Source organism: Empidonax traillii, unplaced genomic scaffold, assembly GCF_003031625.1.
Source record: "Empidonax traillii isolate 1590-97213 ecotype Southwest subspecies unplaced genomic scaffold, ASM303162v1 scaffold462:size771534, whole genome shotgun sequence".
Classification (NCBI taxonomy): domain Eukaryota; kingdom Metazoa; phylum Chordata; class Aves; order Passeriformes; family Tyrannidae; genus Empidonax; species Empidonax traillii.
In genome coordinates this window covers 586,975-605,451 of record NW_020955655.1, presented here as the reverse complement: position 1 = coordinate 605,451, position 18,477 = coordinate 586,975, and the positions used below count along the sequence as shown (strand labels likewise).

Sequence of the window (18,477 nt, the reverse complement as noted above, 5' to 3'; positions counted from 1 at the left end):
CCTCCTCTTATAGATTATTCCCATTTTAGGGAAAGGTGTTCAAGAATTCCACCTCAGAGAATTAAATAAAACAACGTTAAGTCTGAAGTGTTTGTGCTATTGTTTCTGAGAGTTCCAGACCAGCAGCATTCAGAAAACCAAAACAGAGAGAATAACATCACCAGGATTAAATGTTTTTAAAAAGTAACTAAAAGATAACTCAAGCTCACAAGTACAAAAGAAAAAATTGAGGAAAAGTAGGATATTTGCAAGTTGGTGTATTGCTTCTCATTTCTCAAAACTCATGTCTAAGATCTCAGCCACAGACAGGAGGGAAAGCTCTTTATTTATAAGATCATCGAGTCTGACAGTCACTGAACCTCTCCCAGACCGGTTTACAGATCAGCAATGGGCTTGTGGGGCCAGTATGGGTATTTCTCCTTGTCCAGTTTGGTTTCAGGGAAGGCTTCATGCAAGTCTTCAAATGTCATCTGCTCAAAGGGAATCATGTTCTTGAGCTTCTGGAGCTGCAGTGGAAGCAGAGACAGGCATGTTACAAGTCACTGCTCAGCAAGAAGGAGCAGAGCACGCACAGGTGAGAGCAAGGGGTGTGCCAGGGTGGGTTACAGACAGTATTCCCCAAGGAAAGTCCAGCCTTACCTGCTGCTCATACTGGGCAATCCGAGCTTTGGAAGCCTGAACGTACTCAGCAGTGCTCTTGGCCTGAGGAAAGCAGAGGATGTGGTGAATGTGGTTATGATGATGACCCAGGGTGAACCTGCATCCTTGTGCTTTAAACTTGCATTAAAATCCACTGGGTAAGTGAGGGAATCTCAGTCAAACCCCAAAGCGCCCAAACCCTTCCCTGTGCAGAGATCCCCTTGCTCAACCAAAAGGCAGAGACAGACACCTGTGAAGAGCAGAGCACATCCAGAACATCCCTTGGCTCAGGCACATCCAGAACATCCCTTCCCACCCACACAGAAGGCAGAGTAAACCCCAGCACCAGGGAATGGTTCACACACTTACAGCTTCCTTCTCCTGGGCATCGATCTTGGCACTTTGGGTGTCCACTGGCTCAGGAATCTTCAGTGCACTGAACTGTAAATTGAAAGAGAAGTTTTTGTAAGGTTTGTTTGATTGAAATAATTGTTCACACCAAGAATATGCAGCATTCCCTCCTTTCTCCCTAGGATTTGCTCACAACTATGCAGGATAATGAGCTAAAGCTGATCAGTCCAGCTGTCCCATGTCCCTCCCAGGCAGCACGGCTCATCCAGGAACTTCCAGCCTTCTCCTCTGTCCTGCCCACCACTCCCATGACACCCAACACCACACATTCATCACAGCACTGTAAGGAAGTAGGAAGGTCTAACACCAAAGATTTTCCTATCACAGACTTATTTCCCCAGAGACAAAGCTCTCAGACCCATCTTAAGTCAGCAGGTGCTCCCAGTTTTGAGAGGCCAATTTTCATAGCGACAAAACCAACTTCTTCTGCCAATCCTGGTGTTTTTCTCTCAACCACCCAATTAATGCTCTAAAGAGGCTGCTCCAGCTGGCAAAGAGAACTGACCTTCTTCTGAAACTCATCCACCATGCCAGCCTTGGCAATGTTAGCCTTGTAGAAAGCCCAGTCGATGGCCGGGGGCTTCTCTGGCAGCGCTGCCAACCTGAAGGGATGAAGGACAACAGACATGAGCAGTGACCTGAGAGCCAGCAGAGCCTGCTCAGTTTAGTTTAAACATTCTCGGGATTGCCATTAACAAGCCATTTCTGCAAGTCCCTCTGCCCTTGGAACAGGCTTCTCTGGGCAGACAGCTCAGCCTGCAGCTCTGCCCAGCTTCACTCAGCTCCTCTGAAACTCCCTGAAGGAAGAAGGGGGCATTTTCACAACACTGAGCCTCTCAGGCAATCAGCAACATCAACTGCAGTAGGGACTTGTATCAGGCAGTGGACGCTGAAGGATTTGAAAACCAAGGACTTGAGAAGTGCACGTGAACCTGTACAGCATTTAACAGAGCAGCAAAGCTTCCGAAACGTCCTAACCACGCCAAAGCAAAGCGCTCCAGCAAAACTGCAGCTCCGGGTTTACCCTGGGGAAGATTAACTAAAGATGATTTGCCAGAAAAAGCCACCGGCTGCCTCAAGGTGACCTGCTTTAATACCTGCCGGGACGCTCCCGCGGGAGTGCAGACAGCAGCACAGACCACAGACATGGGGGGCCGTGCGGGGGCTGAGCGGCCCGGGAGGAGCGGGGCGGGCTCTGCCGGGGCCGGGCGGGCACTCACCGGGCGGTCAGGGCGTCGCTGCGGGTCTTGAGCGCGTTGTACATGGCCCGCTGGTTCGGGGGCACCCGCTCGGCGAAGGCCGCCCAGTCCACGGCCTTGAGAGCAGCTCTGCGACCCGCCATGGTGAGACCTGGGCAGGGACACGGCCGTGGGGACGGGGACACGGGGGGATCGGGACACGGGGGGACCAGGACACTGGGGATGGCGGTCGGGACACGGAGGGATCACGACGTGGGGGTGTCGGGGTACTGGGGTTGGGGGCACGGGGAATAGCGATATAGAGGGGATTGAGACACCGCGGAATGTGGACACGGCGGGATGGGGACATGGAGGGGACTGGGGGAATGGGGATACGGGGAAATGGGGACACGGGGGAATCGGGGCACGGGGGACACTGGGGCTGCTCCTCCCCTCCCTTCCCCACCTTCACCGGCTCCCCAAGCCGCAGACCCTGCCCCTTCCCTTTCCCCTCGCAGCCCCGGCGGTGCCGGGTCCCCTCTCTCTCCCCTCTCCCCCGTTCCCGTTTCCCGGCCGTACCGGCTCCCCCCTCTCTCTCTCTCTCCCCTCTCACCTTCACCGTCCGACCCCGCCGCTCGCGCCGCCGGAAGCCCCGCCCCCGTCCCCCCCGCGCTGCCCAATCAGCGCGCGGCCCCGCCGGAATCCCTGCGCGCCCCCCCGGAAGTGTCGCGGGCGGGGGCGGCGATGGCGCCGGGCGGGCGCTGAGGGGCCGCCATGGCCGAGGGGCCGCCGAGGGGCCGCACGCCCAGCCCGGGCCCGGGGGGAGCCCCGGGGGGAGCGCCGGGGCCGCCCAGCCCGCGCGCGGCCGGGCCCGCCGGGCCGCCGAACCCGCCCGCCGCCAACGCCGCCGCCTCCAAGTGGGTGCGGCTGAACGTGGGCGGCACGTACTTCGTGAGCACCCGGCAGACCCTGTGCCGGGAGCCCAAGTCCTTCCTGTGCCGCCTCTGCTGCCAGGACGGGCCCGAGCTCGGCTCCGACAAGGTGAGGCCGCGGCGGTGACACCGGGACAGCCCCTCCCCGACCCGCCACGGCCGCCAGTGTCGCCGTCCCGCGGGCGAGGTGACACCCCCGGCAGCCGCTGTCACCCGGGGCGGCGTCCCCGAGGCCGTGCGGGTCCGGACCCCGCCGTGCGGGTGGGCTCATCTGCACGGCAGCCCCCCGGTCCCGCACGTCACTCTGTCACACGCCATCTGCTCGTCCCTCGCATCCCACGGTCATGGAGCTTGTGGCATCCCCAAAGTCCTTGTCACCCTCGTGCCTGTGACACGCAGGTGTCCGATCCCTCCACCTCCCTCGGTGACTCCAGCCAGCACCTTCCCACAGCGATGCCGCTCCCCACTGTGACAGTGGTTACAGAAGCAGAGATTTTGTGATTTCTCACCCTGAGCATGTCTGTGGGTCTTTTTTGAATGTAAATACTTTGCTCTCATAAAAGATCACTGTGCACGTTCCTGGATAGTTTTGAGGTCGCTGCAGTTTGTCAGAAGGATTTTGCAAACTGTTATTCCTGTAATTTCACGTTTTTTCCCCGGGATCTGCTGCTCGAGGTGGTGTAACTGTGTCGTGGGTAGGTCAGACTGAATCAGTCAGGTCTGTTGCTGTTCCATTCAGAGTTTAATCAAAAGATGTCTCTGGATAGTTTGATCACACTCAGCAGCATCCCTGAGGAGAGGAGGTGACATTTCAGAGTGGGTTTGCACAGTTGTTATTCCTTTAGATTGGCAGGAGAAACATTGGTTTACAGTGATCTAAGAGAGGGATATGAGAGTTCTACACAGGGGTTTTGTCAGTGCTTCAGAGCTGCTCAAGAGGTGTTTTTGGCTGTGAATTGTGGGTTATTTAATGCCAGTAGTTGTTGTGTGGCTGGAGACACGGCTGGAGCTTTGCAATCTGTGTTGGCAGGACTGGAAAGGAAAAATTGAACAACTTCAGCTGTCAGGTGCCCCTGGTTGGAACTGGAGATCCCATTTTCCTGTAGAGCCCCCCTGGTTAAACCAGTCTGGACAACAAATTTAGGCAGAACGCAACTGCCAGCTTTTGGTTCTTATTATTGCAGTGAAGAAAAACAAAGCCCTGCTTCTCTCTCTGGGTGTACCAACCCTGTCTGCACAAGTGCTTCGTGTGAGGCACCTCCCAGAGCTGCTGAGCTGTGACATTTGTAGTTCAGATCCTGAAAAAGGTTGGTTTAAGTGTGGTGTCATTCCTACACCTCCCACAGGCAGATGAATCCAGGTCCTCAGAGGGAAGCTGTTCAGTTTGTTGTGTTAAGCTGGGTTATCTTGTCCTGGTACCACTGAACCCTCCCTTTGCTCCTCAGGATGAGACGGGGGCGTATCTCATCGACAGAGACCCCACCTACTTTGGCCCGATACTGAACTACCTCCGGCACGGGAAGCTCATCATAAACAAGGAGCTTGCAGAGGAAGGTGAGAGAAAAACACCAGGAAAACCTGGAAATGCTTTTGGACAGCTCGTCCAAGAGCCCTCAGCAGAGACCAGCCCCAGTGCACAGGGCCCCTGCCCTGCTGAGGGGTGAGCGACCACGTTCCCCAGGGTTGCTGTCAGTTAGTACTGTTAACTGCTCATTAACAGGGAGTGAACCATCAGATCCTGTGTCTTCCCAAAAGCTGCAGCTCTCAGCACACCCTGTCACTGTCCTGCTGAGCCCAAGGTCTGTCACAGTCCATCTCCCCCTCACAGACTGTGGTTCTCCCTGAGCAGGCAGCTCCGGGGGCTTTCCCTTAATGGGGCTGGGTGAATAAAATATTGTACCACAAGGTTTCTGATAATCCCAGGGAAAGGGGAATAATCTTCCTTAAAGATCCTCTAAGTCACAAGGGGAGGTGACAGCGAGTCAGGCATTTTCTCCCCGCCTGGGAGCAGGAGATGGGTGGCACAGTCTGTTCAGCATTTGGGGTTCTCACATCTCAGCTGGATTTGGAGTCGGGAGCAGGTGTTGCCATCCTTGTAGCAGAATCATCTTCATTCTACCCTGTGCAGAGTAACAGAATTTGTCTCTGCTTTGGGTTCCTCTTGCAGGGGTGCTGGAAGAAGCCGAGTTTTACAACATCGCGTCCCTCGTGCGGCTGGTGAAGGAGCGGATACGGGACAACGAGAACAGAACCTCTCAAGTAAATGCACACGGGGGTTGTGGAGCCTGTCAGGTCTGGAGCACAGAAAGACAAGGGAGGCTGCAGACCCTGCAGCAGCAGCAGCAGCTCTTTGGCTCAGCAGTAACAGAGGGATAAGAGCTGTGAGGTGGATCCAGGGCGCAGCTGGGAAAGAGTGTCTGTTATGGCTTGTTAAAGCACAGACCACTGAGTCATCTCCTAGCAGTGCAGGGAAAGGCAAGGGACAGTTACACAGGAGGGGACAGGACAGAGATGGGTGGTTATAAAGCGCAACATAGTGCTTTGGTGAAGAATAGCTCAAACCCTTCCCTCTCCAAACCATTTTTCCCTTTATATCTGTCTCCCTGTGGCAGTTTTCCCATTGATGCTCAGCTGATATTAACACACCCAGTAGATTCAATTTCAAAAATGTTTTCAGAAAGCAGCAAGTAGCTTTGAAAGCCAAAGAAGATTTGCTTTCCCTGGCCCTTAGACACCTAGAAGGCTTTTAAGAGAAGTGTGCCAGCCAAATATGTCTGTTTTGGAATCGATGGGATGAAACCTCAGAAAGCCTGCAGGGCTCTGAATTCTTCAGTAAGACAAGAGCAGGAGAAGCTTATTAACTTTTAGCTTGATAGCACAGTAATTACTAAACTACAGCAATTATTCTCCTTGCCCTAGGGACCTGTGAAGCACGTGTACAGAGTCCTGCAGTGCCAAGAGGAAGAGCTCACACAGATGGTGTCCACCATGTCCGACGGGTGGAAGTTTGAACAGGTACTGTTACCTGAGAGTGGCAGAGTCAGCAGTGCAGGTGCTGATCTCTCCAGGAAGGCTGTTGACTGCATCTGTTTATATATAAATAGGGATCTGGCTCTTCTGAAATCCGTTAGGACAGAGGAGTTGGGGTGCACACTGCACGCTGAGGTTTCCTGGATACACAGAGTTTATAAAGCTCACGTTGCTTGCTTCAGATGACTTAGATTTATTCTCTGGGAAGCAGAACTGAGTTGTAAATGACAAATTAGCTCTGCGCTCTAGGATGTTCTTTTAATGTAATAATGATAAATGAGACAGATGGGATTTCTTGGATCGAGTCCAGACACCCTCAACACAACAGTAATAGAATATAATCCCATTTACACAGATACCAAACTCCATCTTGACAGCATCTACATAAAGGATGGTGTTGGTTTGCCACATGTCCCCAGTTAATCCAACATCTGCCTGGGGTAAAGAATTCCCATTTCCACATCAGAGTCACAAGGCAGGCTGAGAACTGAGTTCAGTGTGGACCAGGCAACCTGCACTGCCTGCCCACATCTGAGTGAGCTGGATATTATATGTTGCACAATCTGTTTTTCCCTTTTCCGCCCTCAGAAATTGGCCAATGTTATGCTGTGTCCAGCATTAGTTTCAGGCTGGAATTCCTTCCTGGGACTCCAGGTGCCACTAGAGGGCTGTGGAGCTCGGCTGTGTCCCTGCCTTACACACACACAGGAGGCTGCAGGGGACTGCAGGTCCAGAACAGATCTCCCAGGACAGTTCTACCTCACAGAGCAATTCTAGGAATAAAGCAAAAGTCAAGACTTACTGATAGTTACCTTGGCTGTCTCCTGTTGCACAGCTGATCAGCATTGGATCTTCCTATAACTATGGAAATGAAGACCAGGCAGAATTCCTCTGTGTTGTGTCCAGGGAGCTCAACAATTCTACCAATGGGATTGTCAAGGAGCCGAGTGAGAAGGCCAAGGTAAGGCACCTGCTCAGGTTTATCGACCTGAATTCCCCTGTGAAAGAAAAGCCCTTCCTGTACCAGCAGATTCACAATGTGCAGCAGCAGTTCTGTGTACCAGCTGTCCTGTTGCCTCCTGCATCATCCCCTCTTGGAAGATTTCATGTTTTACTGTAGGCCGGGAGCTGAGGCTCTTTGTACACTTCAAATTAAGACCAAAAAAAAAAAAAAAAAAGGAAGAAAGAGAAACTTGGAAAAGGAGGCCAGAGTAGCAAAGACCTTTGAAGTCAGTCACGTTTTGTGGTTGAAGGGTGCTGCAGGGAGAAACAAGGTTTCTGTTTTCTTTCAGTCTTCTCCATCCCTGGAAGTGTCCTAGGCCAGGTTGGATGGGGCTTCGAGCAACCTGGTCTAGTGGAAGTTGTCCCTGCCCGTGGCAGGGGAGCGGAACAAGATGAGCTTTAAGGTCCCTTCCAACCCAAACTATTCTATGAATGCAATTTTTTTTCCCCCCAGATAGAAACAAAAGGTGACATCCTTAACTCCTGGCAGACAGCTAAGCAAGATTTCTAGAAAAGGGGCTCCCTCAACTTTAACCAGCCTGTCAGTCCTTGTGGTGGCACAAAAGCCAGCAAGCTCCTCCCATGTCAGTCCATGTTTCCTTTCCCTGCCAAAAACAAGGACTCTGAAGGTGAACTTTTGCATCTGAAGTTGTCTGAGGTTTTCACAGAAGGTCTCTCCTGTTCCAGATTCTTCAGGAGCGAGGATCCCGGATGTAATTCAAGTGTCCGCTCCGTTCCAACTCCCGGATGTCGCAGGGCAGTCCAGCTGGGCAGAGCATCTCTCCGCAGGGACACCGGCCCTTGTACAGTAACCAAGCCAATGCAAAGCAAAGCTGAGCCTGTCCTGCCAGTGGCAAATAATTCTGGTCGTAACCAAAGGCTTCCCTCTTACCCCAGAAACCAAGGAAGGGAGAGACTCTTCCAGTTGGATGGTCCTTTCCACAAGTATTTGTTTTATTTTCTTGGCCAGCGCTGTATTGAATTTTTCCAACAACGGCTGGGCCAGATTCCCAGTCAGAGCCTTTGTGGAGGTTGCTCAGGTCCTCAGGCCCTTGTAATCAGTCCCACCTTCCACAGGCTGGTGTGGGTGGGAAGATTTGAGCTGTGCCATTTCTTGCACCCAGGTCTGCCACCAGAAAAGTGCAGGGACCTTGCAATGCTCCCCCTTCCTCCCCCAGTCAGAAGAACAGGGCTTTAAAAGGAGGAACAAAACAACCACTCCTAAAAAAATCCACACAGACTTTTCCATCCTTGCTTTGTATTTGTTCCGTGTTCGACTCCTAAGAGCTGAGTTTAGATCTAAGGGGAAGGGAATTGTGTGTCCATCTGACACAGGTCTCACTGTTAACACTATTACACGTGGGCTCCTGGCATTTCCCAGAGCCCATTACTTTGCATGCAAACAAAGAGGCCTGTGTTCACCCAAAATAGTGATAGCTCTGTCCTTTACACTTCTCTACAGAGGAAGAGGGGTGACATCTTCCCCTCCAATGCCCTGCCAGGGCCGTATCTTAGCCTGGTGCAAAGTCACAAGGTTTAGGGACTTGTCGCTGCCAAGTTCAGCTTTGCCTTGTTTGTCTCCAGCAGTGTGGGCTCTGTCTCCTTCCCTCTCTCCAGGGAGGGCTCCAGGCAGAATTCCTTTTGTACTGTAGCAGGCAGGTAGGTTGGTTTGACCCCTCGAGATCCTTTGCGGAGGAGATCCCCTATTATCTGCGGCCCCCTCACATCCCCAACTTTGGGAGATTGCCTCAGATTACAGAGGGACATCACAGAGCTGGGGTGGGGGAATTTGGTGAAAAGTTGCCAAATCGTTGTATTGTTTCTTGTCCAAAGTGATGTGTCGACTTCTGTGACTTTTTTTTCCGTTTTCTTTTTTTTTTTTTTTTCTTTTTTTTTGGAATGCCTTGGATGGATGTGCAAAATGTTCGTTTGTGCCTCTCTTGAATCTAATCTTAGCCAAACTGCAGTCACTGGTTCCTCTCTGTTACTCTGTGCCACCCCTAACCAAGGGCATGTTCCTCCTAGTCTGGTAAATGGAATTTCATAGGAATTTGCTGCATGTTTTTCCCCTTTCATCCTGGCTTTGTTCTTTGTAGCCCAAGTGTCCTGGCACTTGGGTCATTTTCAGTCAAGTCCCAAACTGACATTACAGCAAAGCTTCAGAGACGCTGGAATTCACAGACACTGACAAGCTCAGAGCAAATGCTTCTCGATAAGGAATCAGAAAATTCCTCACCTGGACTGAGGAGCTGGGCCCCTTTCTGGAGCCCTTCAGCTACCTGTGGTCTCCTGAAAGTTTTGAGATAGAATCAGGCAGGTTTCCCGTCTTACCACTTGTTGCTGATGGGGCCTTGCAGCAGCGTTGCCAACAACCAGTTCAGTGACCAAGCCGTGCAGCAAAGACACCGAGCGGCACCGCTGTGCTCTGCCTCTCTTCAGTCCTTCTCTCTTGCCTGTCCTCTCCATCCTGCTTTGCCAATGTACCTCCTCCGGTGGAGCCTTTGCCCCATTCTCAAGACAGACTGGTTAATTGTCCGTGCTAATTAGTCCTGGTAACAGCAGGCTGTGCCGAATGTCTTTGGATCCACGTTGTGTTGGTTATGGGCTGTGGAATCGCAGCTGGTTTGTCATCACACTGGAGAGCCCAGCTCTTCTGCCTTCCACCTTCCCTGTTTATAACGTGGTGAGCTGGTGTTGGTGTGATCAGACCACACCTTGGCTGGGCCTGAACAACACTGTGATGTGTATAGATCTCTCTCCTCTGTGTGCATCTTGTAGCCTCAGTCACTGTCTGTGCTCACAGCTAAGAAATCAAGAGGCACATGTATGCAAGTTAGCAGCCTAAAAAGCCCCCTAACACTCTCATCTGTCTTCTTCCCCTTCTTCAGAGGAGGGAGTTTCTGGGAACTGGTCAAGAAATATCAAACTAAAGGCAACAGGAACGGGTCAAGATGCTTTTGTCACATTGCTGCCACCTGAACACCTTGGTGAAGTCCAGCAGAGGATTGCCTGATGCAGAGTGATGCCTTTGCTGTCCCCTCTGAGCCACAGAGAGCCAAAAGTTACGAGGTGAATGGCACGGCTGTTGAACTGACATGCACAAGAAAGACCATCAGAGTTGCATCTTGGTTTTCCCCTCCTCTCTCAGCAAGGAGGAGGTGTCAGGGGACCACAGACTCTCTGGGTCTTTTTAAGTTCGACAGAAAAAGGTTTTGGTAGAAAACCAGTCATTGGTACTGTGGACATTTGAGTTCTTGGGTGGTGTTTAGGACCAGGCACGAAGTCCATCCAGAGCAGGTACATTCCCAGTGGAGGATTTCTCCTTCCCTGACTGTGCTAGGTCACCTTTACCCTGAGACCAGGGCTGGTCTCAGCATTATGCACCAGTTGCATCCCTTCTGTGCTCAAACAGGGCTTTTCCTTCCATTGCCTTTCACTCAGTCACAACTATATCAAAACTAGTGCTGAATTAGGATGAAATTTGTCCCATTCACTCTAAAAAAAAACAGTGTAGCATGTTGTGGTGAGTAGAGTAGGTAAGCAGGGGTAGATCTACTGGCTGTCCAAGAGTGCTTGTGCCTCTTGGGAAGGTTCACTTTAAAGCGCTAATCCTGGGAATGGAGCGTACGACACTTTGGTTTTCTTTAAACTTTCCCAGTGGCCTAAATTGTTCCATTGTGGCAAGACTGGAAATAACCTCTTGAAGTGTCTTTGTTTCTGCACATTTTTAAAACAAAACAAAAAAAAAAAATCGATTTTTCTCAGGGGTGACTGAGTGGGCTGAGGCGAAGGGGGCCTGGTTGGCTGCGGGGTGGGGGCCGGAGCAGCCGGGCCGTGGGCTCCTCCCCGGAGGTTTTGTACAGTTTGTCACATGTCAGTGCCCTTTGCTACTGTTTCTCTTTGTTTATTAAATGTGTTTGAATAACAGTTGAGATGCTGTGGTTATTTTTTTTTTTTTCCAATAAAGATTCTGCGATGGGTTTGAAAAGTTAGAAGGCCGGTCTGTGGCCTCCTGCTTCCCCCACACCACCTCACACAGATACTGCAGCGTGGGGGAAGCAGGTGCAAATTGGGTACCTGCTGCTGGCTGCAATTCATTTTTAACAGTGGTTTCCCAAAAGGAGAATCTAATGAGATTTTGGAGTCCTCCTGAGCTACTTTCAGAGACAAAGGCACAACTGAAGCTTGTTTCTGATCTGCTATACAGAAGAATGTAAACTTCCACATTTATCTTAAACATTTCCACTGACAACCACAAGCAATTAGAACATTCATAAAAAACATTAAATGTGAGTAGCTAAGAAAGGAAGAGGATTTTTTTTTCTCTGTCAGCTTTCATTTGCTAAACCCCTACTTGACTCTGGACCACCACCAAGGCAGGAGGTGAATGGCACCACAAAAAAAACACCCAAGGAACGTACTAATTTGGTCCCTTCTGCTGCCAGAGGCAACTGGGGGAAATAAATTCTCCAGGTGGCTTTGCCAAGTGCTTGTGAAAAAGATGAGTAATAAAACATCAGAGATTTTCTGATAGCCATGAAGTAAGTAGTGCCTGCATCCAAGCTGTGGCAGAGGGACTTTAAAACCACTTTATCAGCCTTTTCTTGGTTGGAAGCCTCCTGTGTAAAGAGAGGCTCAGGCTCTCCCTTGGCCCCTGAGTTGTGTCCAGGGGCCACCTGGCTCCCTGGGGCTGGTGCTCATCTCCCCTCAACACTCCTATTTGTCACCTCAGCATTGCCCCTGCCAGTTTGGCCTGGAACATAATTAATAATTGGTTTTTCTGGCCTGCCTGCTCATGTCTGTGGACAAAGAGGAAACCATAATTGACATTAGGATAGGAAAGGGTTTTAGCAGTGTGAGGCACCTCTCAGCATCCGACTGCTTGGCCTGGGGCTCCGGCAAAAAGCAGTGGAAGCTGTGGCTGCATTTCCCCTCTCCACACACATGTGGGAGGGTGAAACCCAGCTGTGCAGGGGTCCTGCCACAGCCACACGTGCATCTTGCACAACACCTCCATCCCCTTTTCTCTGCCTCAGGCTCTCCCATAAAAATGAAGGTCAGTTCGTCACTGACCCACCCACCCTCACCTGGCACAAAGTCATCAACCCAGATCTCTCTGCAGACAGGAAACATGCACATATTTTCCACCCAGCTTACTAACTTGTTTAGGAAACAAGGACCTCAGCCATGTCCTTCCACCTAGATCTGGTTTTGAGGCAGTAACTGAAGGTTTAACCCAACCTTCTTATAGGCAGAGAACCCCCCAGCCATACCCACTCGCTTCCAGGGCTGGAGAAGGACTTTGGTTTCTCCAAACCACAGTAAAGGAGCTGCAGTGCCCTAGTGATTGCCTTCAGACTGTGGTGTAAGAGATGAGCAAAGGCTCATCTAAAAGCTATTTGACCTTCTGGCAATATTTCCTATTAGCAACCTATCCCTAGGGGTTCCCCAGACCTCAGCAGGTGGGAGTCTGATACAAGTCCATTATCAGCCTGAAGTGCAAGGAGTCCTCAAGTTTTGTGTGTCTCAAACAGACCTTCATTGGGCTGAGAGCTCTGCTAGTCTCTGTATCACCAAGAAAATCCTTGAGCTCAGGGCAGTCTGGGCAGCAGGTCCATCAGCACAGGCAGAAAAACACGCACCAGTGACCTTGATGAATTCAAATGACAGTGGCTAAAAATGAGGAAAACCATTTGGGCAACCAAGCGAGGAGACAGGCCTTTAACCTGGGCACTGAGTTCAAGATGTCTCAGAAAAGCAGGCAGATTTAGGCACTAAAGGGCTAGGAAACACCTGACAAATGGTCATCCTCATCCTGGTGTTCCAGTGGGTTCTCATCTAAAATTTGAATGCAGAGAAACATGTAAAAAGTAAGAAGGGGATGATCATGTTTGCCAAACCAAAAGGGGACTTGCCCACAAAACAAAGGCTCAAGGCCACATTTTGCTGTTTCCACACACAACCCTTAAGGCATACAGTGATCTGCACTTCCCAGTGGGATGAAGAGCTCCTGCCTTTCGTTTTCCAGAAATCACAAAGCTGAACATCCTGAGCCCTCTGGATGTGGGCAGGAAGAGCCTGAGTGTGGGCACTAAGTTGTTGGATCTCCTTTCCTACCCTGTTGTGACTTCTAGGCATCACCCACACCTTCCTTGGAGAAACTGTCCTTGGACAGGAGATCTGTGCGAGGCCTGGCTGGGATGGCAGAGCATCTGCTGGGAGCTAAACAGCCAAAGCTGGCAAGCTGGAGCCCAAAATCCTGCTGGCTTCCTAAAAACCACGCTCCACAAGTTCTGGCTGCTTCAACCCCCCACAACCTCCTCCACCTGCTCCCTGGATCCAGCAGCCAGGCACAAGAAAATGCTCTTCTTGATCCTTCTCCTACTAAGTCCCTTATTCCTTATTAATAAAAGCCAACTAAATGACAATTAAGAGCTTGTTAGAGGGAACCACCTCCAGCCACTGCTCAGGGCCCCCAGTGTGAATCTGTGGAAGAAATGGGATGCAGCAGAGCTGGACTCTAACACAGCCCACTGCCCCTTCCCTCTGCCACATCCTCACCTACTGCAGTTTTCCTGCAGTTAATGACAAGGTAACTCCAATTCTTCAAAAGCCCCACTTTCCAGGGATCACATCACCCTCCTCACCTTCACAAATTAGGGAAATTACAGGAAAAGAAAAAGCACCAGCAGCTTCCAGATATCCTCAGCATCCTCAGCCAGGTTCCTATCGAGGGCCTCCATCTGTCTGGGTACCCCGTGCCACCATCAGTCCCTCTTTCTGCCCACTCCCAGGGCACAGGAGGTCAATGTGGCAGGTCAGGATGTCACACCAGGTCAGGCAGAGCCACCTCCAGCATGAGTTTATGCAACCATGTTTTCCTCAGACTCCTCTCCAGAGCCATCCCTGTTGCCTCAGGGAATGCTGCCCTTCTTGGCACTGCCCCTGCTGCACAAAGCGCAGGCTCTGGGACAGCCACAGCCAGGGACCAGGGGGGATGGTGGCAGCCAGGAGGGCAAGGGCCAGCACACACACAAACCACCTGCAGCCACCCACAGCCAGAGGTTTGACACCAGGATACAGAGCAGGGACAAGCTGCATCTCACTGAATTCCTGCAGGACAGTGAGAGCTGTCAGGGCACGCTCTGGTGCCAGCTGCCTCCTCAGCTCCCACTTGCCATCTCCAGGCTAAGCTGTGTTATCCCCAGCATTGGCTAATGGCCATTAAACCTGGTCCCAAAAGGGAGGTTTCTCACCTGGTCTTACACCCACGTTGTTGGTGACTAATGAGCACAAAACAGCCAGGCAGATCCAAAGTCGACCCAGGAGGGCAGAAAACAGTGGTGAGACAGAGCAAAGACTAACCTAGGCAAGGAGTTGGGCTTAAATGCAGCTGTGGATCAAGGGGGATGGAGGGGTGTGGGAGGAGGACACTGATGTTGCTGGTCAGGCTAATGAAGACAAATTAGTGCAGGCAGGACTCTGATGCCTTTTGCAGGGGGAGGATATGGGAGTGATGCTACAGGAACTGCTGGGGAAACTTATAAACCAGCACTTCAACCCTGGTACAGCCTCATTTTCACAGCGCCAGCAGAGCTGATCTGAAGGGGTTTGGCCAGGATTGTCCAGATCCTGTCCAGCCTCAGGAATCTGTTTTCAGGTGCTCTGGGGGCTCAGTTACTGCTGGATCTGCCTAGGTTTGAGGGGTGGATCAGAGCAGGAGTTTAATTTGTGACTGAACGTGGGGCAGGAACAGCTCCTGGCCCCAAACGGCTCTGCAATCCCACAGCTGAAATGTCACTTAGTTTCTCTTGCTTTGAACAAAAAACCCCAAACTAAACAACCCCCCTCCCCGCCCCCACTTCCTCTGTGAGATTCAATCTGCCAGAGGATTTGTTAATCTGGATCTCTGGAAGAAATTCAATTGGTCTTTCTCAAAAGCGATTTTGCAAGCTCTGAGGCGTTTGCACTTTGGTTTCCAGGCACAGAGAAGCACAGAACCATTTGGGTTGGAAAAGACCTTTGAGACCATCGAGTCCAGCCATTAACCCAGCGCTGCCAAGGCCGCCACTAAACCATGTCCCTAAGACATGATCAGCCCCAAAACTGCTGCTGAGGCTCCTGAGCTCAGGACAGGCTTACTGAAACATAACATAAGGACAGGCAGAGAGCAGGGATTTGCAGCCACCTCCACTGTGCCCCAGGCACAGCCTGTCCCTGGAGGGCTGTGAGCGACTGCTGACAAGTGACATCCGACAGAGACGAGCCCGCAGTGTTGGGCTGGGCTGCACCACTTGGGCCAACACCTTAATCAAAGCTAAATCTGGATTCTCTGCTGTATCCTTACTGGGTGACCTTGGAAAAGTCAGCTGGGATATAATGCAAGCTACGTAGGAGAGGATGGCAAAGCAAGCCAAGGTCTTGGGATGAAAAGGTACTTAAAAAGTCACTTATAAAGGTATTTACCAAGAGTAGTGCTTGGCTTTCCTACCCCCAACAGACCCTGAGTGACCCCAAAAAGGAGTTTACCACCCCTCTCAGTTTACAGTAAACACCTCCCGTACATGCACGAGGCTTAATTTTCACATTCATAAAATACACATCCAGTGCACACCAGGGCTGAGCTGGGCTGCAGGAGGATGCAAGGAAACCTGCTTCTCCATTCCCATCCCTGCTCCCAGGCTGCAGGCATGGTCTGGTCCCTGAACACCCCTCCAAGCCCCACTACTGGGGGCAAAGGTTCTGCCTCTCCCCAGCCACACTCCAGAATTCCCTGCTGGAGCCTGTGGCTGCAGGAGAGAAGCAGGCTGATCATCTCCCCACAGAGGTGCCCACCAGCTGCCAAGCTCTTACTGAAGCCAATATATGATTATCACCATGATTTGCATAATATAAAACTGAATTTGCTAAATATAAACCTCTTCCTTTGAGGCGAGCTGCATAAATGCTCCAGCCCCTTGTGCCTCTTGGCCTGGCCTTGCAGGGAGAAAGCAGCAGCCCTCATGCCAGCAGCTGCTTGGGCCCCTTGATGACTGAGGGAAACTGAGGCACAGGAGAAGCAGGGACAGTCATTGGGTGAGTGCTCCTCGTCTGCTGCCACAAACAACGGCTACTAGGGCTGCTCCAGAGGGGGAAATCCAAGAAGGTTTGAACGCTGGTATCTTGGAGGGTCACTGGAAGAAGAGGATATAATGTTCAGATGTGAACAAGAGAGGATTAGCTCATCAGGGCAGACTGACTGGAGAGAAAGACTGGAATAGGCAGTGTGCTTCCCGTGTCCCATCCAGCACACTCTGTGTCCCCAGCTGCTGCACGAGCTGGGAGAGGGAAGTACCTTTGCACCAGTTTACCTGCTCCCAACAAAGGCACAGTGTTTGCAGGAGGCACCCAGGTGTGGCTGTTGCCGTGAACTCCAATCCCATTCCCAACACCGGCAGCATGAGATGGTCACGTGCGTGTGAAAATCTGCCCGTGCTTCGCAGGTGTCCCTGCTCTGTCACGTTTGCTGCTCAGCACCAGGAGCAGGTTGTCTGAGAGCATCAAGCCTGCAGGAGCAGCAGAACACACACCTACCCCTCCGCATTCGCACTGTCCATCCTCTCTGGTTGCCCTGGAAGGGTTAACCCCAGGGTTTGCTGCTGTTGCTCGGTGTGGCACAGCCGGCTAAGCCAGCGCTGGAACAAACTTGTTCCTTTACCTTTGTGCAGGCAGAAGGCAGCGAGGAGGTCCTGTGGCACTTGGCTGCACATCTCCAGGGTCCTTGCAGCAACTGTGCAGGTTGGGCTGCCCAGGGGAAAAGGTGTCCTGCAGCCAGAGGGTGGACGAAAGCCATGGGGTCTGCAGCCCCACTGGAGAGTCCTCCCCACTGAGCAGGCGCCCAGGGAGATGTGAGGGGAGCCAGGAATCTGCTGGACTAACTCAAGAGTTGGACAGGGCAGCTGGGAACAGAGGGGAGCTGTGCTTCTGCCTTTTTTTGCAGGTTTGCTGTTGCCGGGGAGAGGTTTTAGGCTGTCATCCAGCTAATTCACACCAGAGAGACAAGCACTTGAATTAGTTGCATTATCTGCGCCCAGCTAAAGTGGACAAAGGATTAAAGTGTGCTGAGCACCACCACCGTGATTTGCATCTCAGAGCCCCTTCCCACGGGCCCCCTCTGCTCCCAGTCATTTGTTGTTTTTTTTTTTCCTGGTTTCTGGCTGTGAGCCAGCCAGCATAAGAACCCTGTTTACAGAAATGATGCCTAGGTTAATATTGCAAAAGACTTCATCAAAGCTTTTAGTCGCTACTGAAGCAGAAGTGCCTGATCGTGGGCCATGAGCTGACCGGGGATGAGCCGCAGCCACGCGGCGCTGCCCTTCGTTTGACCAATTCTGGTCCCAGCCTGAGGTATGAAACTAACTTTCTGTCACCGTGGCATATCTGAAATAATGAGCAAAATCCAGCTATTATTCATCCTTAAAGCTGCACACAAAACCTAAATGTGGCTGTTGTTTTAGGGAAAAAAAAACACAATTTGAGTGCTAAATAAATATATTGTGCTGTGCAGTGAACTTATGGGCACTTTTTCTGAGCTCATCCAGCTGCCAGAGATTATTATTTTGTGCATGTTTATTCACGTGGAGAGGATGGGGAAAGCTATTGCTATACATTTTGGGCTGCCAGGCTCAGAGAAATCAAAACTGGGATCTCTCAGAAGAAGTTCTAGACCTAAACATAGGTAAAGCAAAAGCCTATCTGCCATCACTGGGTGCTAATTAGTTAATGGCTTCAAAATGTTTTTGCACCACTAGCACTTTGTAGGCAGGTAAAGTTTTCCTGAAAGGTTCACACTGACCTCTGCTGCGACATGCAACCTTTATATGTTTCTATTTTTCTTGGCATTTGCAGTTTCCTCCTCTTCTCAGCGTGGGGACTGAGTGACCTTAGCAATTGCCAGCAAGGGGACTCCGTGTGATGAAAGCAGGTGAAAGGGAAAATAAGGGCGGAACTAGGTAAAGCCAGTTCATACCCAGAGGAGGTGTGGTCCTGTCCTCTACCTGGCTGTGGTCACAGTCTTGTGAAATATAAAAGGAGAAGGCAGCTGTTTCTTCAGCTATCTGGTGCCAGGATCCTGTGGCGAGAAGGAAGGGAGGTGCTGGAAGAAATGCAGAGCCAGAAGTCTAGAGTGTCAGCTGGAAAAGGTGTGGGACACACCAGTGCCCTGAGCCTCAGGAACACCATCAGTCCTTCCCTGAAGGCCTGTTTGCTGGGCTGAGGGTTGCATGGTAGCTGCACTCCTTTCCCCA

The 18,477-nt window shown here is 51.4% G+C and overlaps 2 protein-coding genes across 2 annotated transcripts; one reads left to right on the top strand and one right to left on the bottom strand.

Annotated features, from left to right (window-relative positions):
• Positions 1–288: 288 nt before the first annotated feature.
• ATP5PD (ATP synthase peripheral stalk subunit d) lies at positions 289–2,894 on the bottom strand. The gene is made up of 6 exons (XM_027895666.1): positions 2,842–2,894; positions 2,271–2,400; positions 1,556–1,652; positions 1,009–1,080; positions 640–702; positions 289–506 (listed from the first exon to the last, which is right to left on the bottom strand). The coding sequence occupies exons 2-6, from the start codon at positions 2,390–2,392 to the stop codon at positions 375–377; spliced, it is 486 nt and encodes a 161-aa protein (XP_027751467.1). The 5' UTR covers positions 2,393–2,400; positions 2,842–2,894; the 3' UTR covers positions 289–374.
• A 71-nt stretch (positions 2,895–2,965) lies between these two features.
• KCTD2 (potassium channel tetramerization domain containing 2) lies at positions 2,966–11,124 on the top strand. The gene is made up of 6 exons (XM_027895664.1): positions 2,966–3,269; positions 4,606–4,714; positions 5,328–5,419; positions 6,080–6,175; positions 7,026–7,151; positions 7,880–11,124. The coding sequence occupies exons 1-6, from the start codon at positions 3,003–3,005 to the stop codon at positions 7,907–7,909; spliced, it is 720 nt and encodes a 239-aa protein (XP_027751465.1). The 5' UTR covers positions 2,966–3,002; the 3' UTR covers positions 7,910–11,124.
• Positions 11,125–18,477: the final 7,353 nt, after the last annotated feature.

What these genes read in the sequence shown, in the direction of transcription:
- ATP5PD (XM_027895666.1), bottom strand. Translation starts at nt 2,392, where the DNA reads ATGGCGGGTCGCAGAGCTGCTCTCAAGGCCGTGGACTGGGCGGCCTTC. An exon ending in ATGCCCAGGAGAAGGAAGCT is followed by an intron (nt 703 to 1,008) that starts GTAAGTGTGTGA and finishes TGCTTTCCTCAG; the next exon opens with GCCAAGAGCACTGCTGAGTA. An exon ending in TTGCCCAGTATGAGCAGCAG is followed by an intron (nt 507 to 639) that starts GTAAGGCTGGAC and finishes CTTCCACTGCAG; the next exon opens with CTCCAGAAGCTCAAGAACAT.
- KCTD2 (XM_027895664.1), top strand. Translation starts at nt 3,003, where the DNA reads ATGGCCGAGGGGCCGCCGAGGGGCCGCACGCCCAGCCCGGGCCCGGGG. An exon ending in ACGAGAACAGAACCTCTCAA is followed by an intron (nt 5,420 to 6,079) that starts GTAAATGCACAC and finishes TCCTTGCCCTAG; the next exon opens with GGACCTGTGAAGCACGTGTA. An exon ending in AGCCGAGTGAGAAGGCCAAG is followed by an intron (nt 7,152 to 7,879) that starts GTAAGGCACCTG and finishes CTCCTGTTCCAG; the next exon opens with ATTCTTCAGGAGCGAGGATC.